We start from the raw sequence: 9,895 nt of genomic DNA on the forward strand, positions 1-9,895 counted from the left end.
ACCACCACATACAGACGTCTGCATGACATGGGCAAAAGCTGTAGAATTCCATGTGTCAAGCCACTCCTGAACTAAAATCAACGTCAGAAGCGTCTGTGCTGGGCTTTGACCTTTGAGATTGTTTATTACATGAGTTTTATCGTTTTACAAACAATGTTTAGCATACATGTCATTGTACTGGGATGAATAATGCATGCAGTAATATAGATTTCATTAGAAAACAAAGCAGAATACACTATGTTAGCTGAACTGTATTACCACTTATAAAAATATTGTGCATGTGGGTGTGCAAGACGTCATCTACAGAATGTGCACCTCAGATCGCAATGACTTGTTTTCTTCCTCCAGATCTTTGAGTTTCTTCTGTAAGCAGTCCAGGGGGAAAAACGTTGGAGTTGATGCACTGGTTTCAGTGGGACGCACACTGTAAACACACACACACACACACACACACACACACACGTGAGAGAGAATGAGTCAGTCAGCCAGTGCATCATCACTTACAAAACAGTAAGTGCACTGCACAATATTTTTCAAGAAGGAGCGAGGAGGAGAGGTGAGTAAAGGTGAGAGAATAGCATACTCACGGTGTGGAGGTGTTAGACACCCCCTCACTTTCCTCTGCAGCAATGGTATAGAATTGTAACAGCTCATCTTTCACAGACAGGTCGTGTCGCAGCTGAGATACCTATACATAGTAAAACAGAAGCAGATGACTCAATAAAGTACTGAGGACATAATACGATACATTAACACACTTTTCAGAAGGCCAACATGCACTAAAAAAGGACTCACCAGGTCTTTGGATTTACTCAAATTATGTTAGTATATGCAACGCAATTCATTCATATTTCCTCTGTTAAAACTAGACTCTTGACCCACACTCCTTACCATTTGGTGGCGGTAGTGCGCTAATTTGTTTTGGCAACCGTCAATAAACCACAGGAGAAGAAGAAAAAGACGACGAAGAAGAAGAAGCAGGAAAAAAAAGACGTTTGTTGTCAAATGAAAATATTATAGCACTGAGGTGAAAACCCTTGTTTTTAATCATTGGAAAATGGGTAAGTTAAAATAAGTGAGTAAGTATTTTCTTTTCAACTTATGATAATTGGCTCGTAAACATGGTTTGTCCGCCGCACACGTGTGGTTTTTTTAGTCAGCTGTGAACTAGCTAACGTTAAACAACATCCCGCTGTACTACTTAGGACATCAGACGACTGCGTTTGTAGTAGCTTAAACAGCAACCAGTGAATGTAACATTGTGTGACAGCATCGGAAATGTGTTCTGTTTTCTTTGCACCTGGCTAGTGATAGTCTCGGTGTTAAGCTAGCCCCGGTTTGTGACTGTCGTGTAACATTGTTATTGCACACACTCGAGTGTATGCAATACATGAGAGCCACGCGATGGGGCTAGCTGTTAAGCTAATGTTAAAGTGTTCCTCGGCTGCCAAACTGTTTTGACTGCTGTATGGGCTGTTTGTGTAATGTTGCAGCAGTGGCCATGAGCTCAACGTGTCCAGGCCTGTACTGTGGCAGAATGATGGTCAACGGATCAATGGACGGAGACTGTGGGGTGAGTGCTAAACATCAGGTTTCTGTTTGACTGCTGGCGGGTAGGGGTGGGACTGTGCCATCACGCAATAAAACCCTTTCTAGATGGTTATCCGGGTGCCACAGTATGTGGGCTACATTAAGATTTAAGGTTCTGTAGCTCACTGTAGCTAGTTTGAAAGAAACCTAAAAGCCTGTAATGTTGATGCAGCAACACCACCACTACAACCTCAGTTAGAACTATCGGCTTTCCATCAGCGTGAGCAAAAAATAAGCTTCATCAAAGTGGATTTAATGGCAGGAATTTGTAGTGGATTGCATTTATTTGTGTACCTAATAATGAATTCTGAATCACTGTTCTCACAGTGAAATGTGTTGTAATGGTATAAGTTAAATTCTGGTTTCCATTAGGGAAACAAAAAAGGGAAGGGGGAGAATTTGAAGTGTGGTTGCTGACCTTGCAGTGGTAGTTTTTTGGATAATTTCTCTGTCTGGCTTGCCAGGTTTGTCCTCGTGGAGAGCGGGCCAACCTCCAGAAGGTGTGTGAGCGCTGTACTGAGTCCCCTGAGCTCTACGACTGGCTCTATCTGGGATTCATGGCCATGTTACCGCTAGTGCTACACTGGTTCTTCATTGAGTGGTACTCTGGAAAGAAGAGGTGAGGACATTTTTTGGCTTAGGTTGGATTCACACAGACATTTGACCTGCATGAGAAAAATGCAGTCCTCATTTGTTTCAATGGCTGAGCTGTGTTACACTGTGGGGGCCAGTACCTGGGGTTCTGTCAAAGTGATGCAGCGTTATGAGGCTAAAAATGTTAACTCTAATAACTCATAAGTGTAAATTTGTTCCATCAACTGGACTTCCCAGATTGCATTATATTGTCTTGCCTTACACACACACACACACACACACACACACACACACACACACACACACACACACACACACACACACACACACACACACACACACACACACACACACACACACCCTCTCTGTCTTTCTCTGTTTTCACAAAATTAGCCTCAACAGGGTAAAATACAGTATACAACCAAGGTGAGTACATTCTTCTGCAATAGTGATTTGAAAACTGCATTACTTCCAAGTTAGTATAGTACAGTAGAGTATTTGGTCTTCTGTAAAATTAAAAACAGTTTAGATTTACAGGCCCCCCAGAAGGTACACCTTCACCAGGCTTCACTGTTGAGACTATGTAGCAGCAGTCGTCCTGGCCAGGTTCTTCACAAACATCAGAATTAGCTTTGTTGGTCAGGTGTGTTGAAAACACGAGGAATTGGACTCCAGTACAATGTGTATGTGCAGTGTGCTCCAATGAGGCAGCGAGGAAGGAAAATGAGAGAACAAGAAAAAGAATGCTGAAACATAGTAAAAATTCACAGATCATTTAAGCATGTTGATGCAACTAATGGAGATGTACACCCAGTTGTGTGTCAGTGATCACAGGTGTATTCACTTCTGCTGCACTGAACTTATACTTGGGAACTTGTATTTTCTATATAGGACTTGGTGTTGATTGCTCATAAGAGGACAGCTCAGAGATGAAGTGATTATTAGAATCATTTGACATTTAAGTGATACTGCACAGGGATGTACTCACTTCAGCTGTATACTGTAAGAGGTCATAGTACATTTGAGAGCTGCCGGTGGTTACAGATGCTGCCATCTTACATTGCTGGCTGGCTGGTAGGACCGATCCGTGACAGGTCTGTGCACGGCCCCTGCTCTCACCGTGATATGTATATATATATATATATCTAGATATATCTAGATAGATAGATAGATAGATTAATGAAAACATTCTCCAGGGTGCTGTTATCCCTTTTGCTTGTACACTTTTTTCTACCACATCTTTTCCTTCCCTTCACCTCTCTATTAATGTGCTTGGACACAGAGCTCTGTGAACAGCCAGCCTCTTCTGCAATGACCTTTTGTGTCTTGCCCTCCTTGTGCAAGGTGTCAATGGTCATCTTTTGGACAACTGTCAGGTCAGCAGTCTTCCCCATGATTGTGTAGCCTACAGAACTAGACAGAGACCATTTAAAGGCCTTTGCAGGTGTTTTGAGTCAAATAGCTGATTAGAGTGTGGCACCAGGTGTCTTCAATATTGAACCTTTTCACAATATTCAAATTTTCTGAGATACCGAATTTGGGGTTTTCGTTAGTTGTCAGTTATAATCATCAAAATTAAAAGAAATAAACATTTGAAATATATCAGTCTGTGTGTAATGAATGGACATAATATACAAGTTTCACTTTTTGAATGGAATTAGTGAAATAAATCAACTTTTTGATGATATTCTAATTATATGACCAGCACCTGTATATGTATATATGTTCCTCTTTTATGCCTTCCTGAATAGTACCTCTGGCTTTTTCCACATTTCAGGACCAGTCTTGGCCATAAACACACTCTCTAAGTTGTTTAACGTCACTCATGTTGCATCTTGTACAGCTATTTTCAGCACTTGCAACACAAAGTTCACATTGACATGACACGATGAGATAACTACAGGCTGAGCTAACAGGAGCTCAGTGAGGGATCTCTGCTTGTGTCCTTCTGCTGTATGACATGCTGCCAACACCTAGTTGCCTAGTTTGTGGCACTGTTTTAGCTGTAGTATTGTGTCTTTGATATGTGTTGATATCTGAAAATCCAGTTGTGTGGTTCTGATGTTGTGTGTTCAGCTCCAGTGCTCTGCTGCAGCACATCACAGCCATGTTGGAGTGCAGTGTTTCAGCTGTGGTCACGCTGCTGGTCACGGAGCCCGTGGGGATGTTCAGTATCCGCTCCTGTCGAGTCCAGATGCTGTCGGACTGGTACACCATGCTGTACAACCCCAGCCCGGACTACGTCAACACATTACACTGCACCCAGGAGGCTGTCTACCCACTGTAAGTACTGACAGCAGGAGGTCTGGAAAACCTGCCCGAGTTTATTCTACAGTTAGTGTAATTAGTGTGTTCCTGGCAGTGCGAACGCCAAATACTACATTCACATTACATTCTGATCTTTTTCTGTTCACGGCTCACATTCATGTTTGTACGTTACATGTATCCATCTTTGGTCTGAACATCACTGAGCTTCTAAACAGCCATACATGCACAGACTAAACAGAATGTGAACCACATGCACAGAATAATAACAGCGTCATTTGTGCGATGGTCAAATTAGACAATTTCCTCAGTTACAGTGTGTTCCTTCCAGCTCAGTGTGATCAGAAACTTCTCCATAAATGTCCACCCGATGCGCGACGTCCTGGCCTCTCTGCCGACACCTGCCGCTGTTGCTCCGCTCAGAGTTGTTTTTACCGATCTGTGAAAGCCGATTCTGAATGATAATGACGTGCGATACGTGCAGAGGAGGGAGACATTGATTTGGTTTGTCCGTACAGCCATGAAACGATTAGATTCAAGTCAACTGGAGGGAAATAAATTGGATTTGACTCAGCATGTAGTCTGAACATAACAGTATGTGAGGGACTGTGGGCCGTTATATTATTTTTAACATTTCATTAGCTTTCCTTAAAATAATGTGACGCCTTTGTCTTGTATTATGTCATTTAACTTTTACTGTCAACATTTAAATACACTGAAATAGTGGTGGTGTACTCTTAAACAGAAACTTATGTCTACCACAGATGTGACCGTTTCTGATGATTTTGAGTCCATCATGTGCACTTGTGATTTGCTGTGTATTTGTCCTTATTGCTTTTTTTTTTGTCTTCCCCAGCTACACCATTGTGTTAATCTACTATGCGTTCTGCTTGGTACTCATGATGCTACTGCGCCCTCTGTTGGTGAAGAAAATAGCTTGTGGTCTGGGCAAATCTGACCGCTTCAAGAGCATCTATGCTGCTCTGTACTTCTTCCCCATCCTCACTGTGCTGCAGGCTGTGGGAGGAGGACTGCTGTGTGAGTAGCAATGAGTGGCAGCAGAAGGAGAAGCTGTGGGCTGAGTGCAAATGAGTTACACAGCTAATAGGCCTTTTGGTTAAAATAATACTGCTGAACTACATACGAAGATGTGTGCAGCTGTGAGTAACTGCTTGTGTGTTTCAGATTATGCATATACCTACATCATACTGGTCCTGTCTCTGGTCACGCTGGCTGTTTACATGTCTGCCTCTGAGATCCAGGTAAGGACATTCACTGCACTGTGTGTCTTTGGTTAGAGATTAACTAGGGCTGGAGCCGAATATTCAACTATTTGGATATTTGTTCAATTTAAGTATTAACATTTGAGGTCATCGTCCCCCCACCGCACAATGGTGCTAGTGATGCCTACAGTCTTGTTGGCAAAGCTCTGTGTGGAAATCATTCAGCTAGCAGTTTCTGGTTAACAAACAGTGGGGTTGTACCAACTATCGCTAACTAAAGTTAACTCTGTTACTTAAATTAATGACAGGACAAAGTGAAAGTGGCTGCTTGGCTGCACTCGGTGGACACAGACAACCCGCTGTCTGCTGTTGGCCGAAGATCATTTGAGGTAAACAGGCATCACTCTGTGACGCCACTGAGTAATCGGAGTGAACTGAGAGTTTGTAGTTCCGACAACTCGACCAGAATGAGACGTCTTCACCGGTGAAACGATCAGTCGACCTGAGTGAGCACATTCTGTGCACACGCAAATGCTTATGAAGATCTGTCATCTCTTACATTGTATTACACAAGTATATTCATTATAACCTGTTTTAACCCAAAGCACTGTGAGATGGCCAAAGTAGCACGGTCTGGAGAACGGAGATATACTGTATGTGTTCAGCCCCCCCGGTTTTGAGAGTTTAGCTTGTATTAATACCCGAGCTTTTAAGAAACTTGAACACAGTTGCATTAGCTAAGTGAAACTGCTGCACATAGCCACTGTCGAAGTCATTCTTTCCCCCTGTGTTGCTTTCTCTGGCAGTATTTGTCTCTGTGTTGCTGCAGTAAAGATTGTTTTTGTACCACTGGCACCAAAAACTCTTCAAAGTTTAATAAGCATTTCAGAATCATGGAGCATTTGATGTGTTTAATGGAAGTTTATCTCCCACTATTATGAATTTTAACCTGTTTCCTCTGTGTGTGTGTGTGTGCGTGTGCGTGCTCTCCCATCACCACTACAGTCCTTTAAAAACCTGGTTGCTAAGAAGAAGCGTCTGGTTGTCCTGTTCAGCCACTGGCTGCTCCATGCGTACGGCATCATCTCAATTTCCCGACTGGACAAGTTTGAGCAGGACCTACCGCTGTTGGCGCTTGTGCCTGGTCCTGCACTGTTCTACATCGCCACAGCCAAGTTCACCGAGCCCAGCCGCATCCTGTCTGAGGGTGCCAACGGACACTGAGCTGGTCTCATTAGGAGCAAAGCAAAAATTAAATTTCACTCATTCAATCAGTCAAACTTTCAGCTTGTAGTGCTGAGTCATCAGCTGTGTGTTACTGAGTAACACACAGCTGATGGGTTTGTTTCTGGACTTGAGTGTGATCAAACCTGCTCAGCCAGCGATAGTGCCATGCAGTTTTCAGTATGGCTGGGTTAGTCATTCAACACTGGGAAACAACTTCATGATCAAGATCAAATGTAAATGCTGTACAAGTGCATTAGCAGCTAAGTTGGACAACAAGTAATGACCAGTCCAGGTGTTTCATTATGGATGTATTTCCACCTGTGGTGTCTGAAGAGGACAGATGATTTGTCCGAGTCATCATCATCAGGTGTTTACATGGCTGAATGGCGTCTTATTGGTTTAAGAAACATCTGTTCCCATTCGAGTATAACAGCATGACAACATTCCTGATTCTTTGCACAATCCAAGTAGAGAACTGCTAATTCAGTGCTCCTACCTGTTAGCAGGGCTGCAGCCAGTGATTCTACTTATTCTGTGTAGATCAACATGTTTGTAAAAAAATTTTCTCGTAGTCCAGAAAATAATGACCGGTGTCAAGTCCAAAGTGACGTCTCTAAATGTCTCATTTAGTTTTACAAACTGTCCAAAAATCCACAAACAGGTGGGAGTGATGTCAGCAGTAAACTGGACAAGCTGCAACCAGACAGTGTTTGGTATTTTAATTTGAAACTGGTAAATGAGCTGAACGAGGAATTAGTTACCGATGCATTTTCTAATATTACATCACCTTCATCTAGCTGTCTAGTATGTTACCGTTACGTTACATTACAGAACCGACATCCACTTTTCTAAAAGCAAAATCCTCGGCAGTCTGTGAAAAATCCAGTGCCGGTGTCCTACTAGAATTTTCTAAGCATGTGGATGAAAAATTGTTCAGTGGAGGTTAAAAGAGACTGTTATGCTGTGAATTTGTTTCTTATTCTAAATCAAGGTGGGAGCTGGAAGTGACACATGACCAAGCTTTGTCATGTATGTTTGTGTTATAAATAAAACATTTATGCTACAGGGGACGGTATATTTCTTCATATTTTTAGAAGGGTCATACTAGGATTGTGAAAATTCCTAATAACAGGCAGAAACTTTATTTACATTTTCCCCTCACCTAACTAGTGTCACTGCTGTATATTTTGGTGAATTTAACCAAACCTTAACCTAAAGATAAATGACTCTACTGAAATAGAACATCTGTTTCACTGTTTATGTGCTGTAATCAGTGACATGGCCTTAAATGGTTTGCTGAGTTGAATCTGCTTAAGGTACCATAATGTGTATTACTGTAAATATTTTAATGCTTGCAAATATTTTTTTGTGTTGTCGGATTTAGTTGTTAGTTGTGGGATTTGCTGCTGTACATGCACACAAGTTCAAATTGTAAAGTAGTGTTCACAAGTAGCACTATGTTCAGTGTACCAAACTATGATTTCATGTAACTGTTGTTGCTTCATGTGCTCTCTGAACCCTGTCAGCATGAGCTCATACCTCAAGTATTTATAAGCCACCTGTTGTGGAAATCAGTAAAGAGACTTCCAAGTTGTCTCTGTGTGCTTTTTTTTTAAAGCAATCAGACAAATAGCATAAGCACAAATATCTTGATGAAGAGGTCATGCAGCGTGAGTAACAAAAGAAAAGATGCAACAGGTTTTGTGTAGCACTGGTCAGCTGTCACCCCACTGGCTGGAACCAATCCAAAACGTGTCTTAGGTATGTGGCCTTCATAGGCATCTTTCAGACTGGCTGTGTGTTTGTGTGTGGCAGCTAAAACTGGGTGGACTGGTTGTGTGTGTAGAGACAACCTGTGTGGAATGTCTGGAAGACTGAAAAAGAAACAAGCAGTACAAATAGACAGCGTGAGTATTCTTATTTCCATTACATCACCTTTATGAGTCTCAGAGTCTGAGGTAAAGAGCATGTGGTTGTTACTGCAGACATGCAAATCCACCTTCATCCAACACTCCACAGAGAACACAGCCTCACCAGGACCCTGTTCCCTTAAGCAGCTTTACCAGTTCTGTGGTTCACCTTGCTGCGTGAAAACCTGGACTGGTGTGGTCCATCAGTCCATGTTTCCAAAGTCAAAAGGGTTGTCTTCAGCAGTGGCAACCAGGGAACTAGTAAATCTGCTTGTTGGAATAATGGATTATTTTGTTTGTGTAAATACAATCAAGTAGGTTGTCAGCACTTTGTGTTACATTATTTTCAATGTGTCAAGTGTGAACACACGCTCACAAAGGTTTGCTGTTGCCTCTAAAAAAGAAAGTGAAGCCACCTGATATAAAACCTGTGTCAAATCACTTATGCAGGTTGCAGTAATCCTCTGTGGTGAACCCTAAAAACACCCTCTGGGTGAATTGGTCTTAACTGTACCTGTGAATATGACACAGCGTTGTTTTACAGGCGTCCCAGGAAAGTCACTCTAGTATTTGGTTGGACTGATTTTTTTTTTTTTTTTTTTTTTTTTTTTTGCTGTGGCACCAAGGATTTTGGGACGCAGGGCCACCACTGAGACCACTAGCATGGGAAGGGGATGCTCCAGGGGTTGTTTATAGCCAGATAAAGCAGAGAAAAAAGCCAAATCTGACACATTTCACACAGAACTCTAAAAATGGACTGGACAGAATTAGGCACATTTTCAAAATCATCAAAAAAATAGTTGAACTTCAAGCCTGTGATGCTCCTTTAATTTGTAATGAAACACCTGTAGCAAGCAACAGGTGCTGGCAACATAGAAATCACACTTACAGTCAGTTGAAATGGAATTAAGGTGACTCAACCTTTGTGTCATGTGGACCACACTGAGCATGGAGAAAAGGAAGAGCAAAGAATTGTCTGAGGGTCTGAGAATCACAATAGTGGAAAAGCCTGAACAATGTCAAGGCTCCAAGTCCATCTCCAGAGATCTGGCTGTTCCTGTGTCCACTGTGTACAACATTGTCAAG

General features: G+C 42.2%; 1 protein-coding gene across 1 annotated transcript; it reads left to right on the forward strand.

The window, feature by feature from the left end:
• The first annotated feature begins 908 nt into the window (after window positions 1-908).
• Window positions 909-8,494, forward strand: jkamp (jnk1/mapk8 associated membrane protein). The gene is made up of 7 exons (XM_020599267.1): window positions 909-1,061; window positions 1,494-1,573; window positions 2,055-2,209; window positions 4,261-4,467; window positions 5,306-5,487; window positions 5,635-5,711; window positions 6,678-8,494. Exons 1-7 carry the CDS (start codon window positions 1,058-1,060, stop codon window positions 6,894-6,896), a joined length of 924 nt encoding a protein of 307 aa, XP_020454923.1. The 5' UTR covers window positions 909-1,057; the 3' UTR covers window positions 6,897-8,494.
• Window positions 8,495-9,895: the final 1,401 nt, after the last annotated feature.

Source organism: Monopterus albus, unplaced genomic scaffold (assembly GCF_001952655.1).
Source record: "Monopterus albus unplaced genomic scaffold, M_albus_1.0 scaffold40.1, whole genome shotgun sequence".
NCBI classification, from domain to species: domain Eukaryota; kingdom Metazoa; phylum Chordata; class Actinopteri; order Synbranchiformes; family Synbranchidae; genus Monopterus; species Monopterus albus.

Coding starts and splice junctions, on each gene's coding strand:
- jkamp (XM_020599267.1), top strand. Junction 1,574..2,054: donor CAATGGACGGAGACTGTGGG/GTGAGTGCTAAA, acceptor CTGGCTTGCCAG/GTTTGTCCTCGTGGAGAGCG. Junction 5,712..6,677: donor TGTCTGCCTCTGAGATCCAG/GTAAGGACATTC, acceptor TCACCACTACAG/TCCTTTAAAAACCTGGTTGC.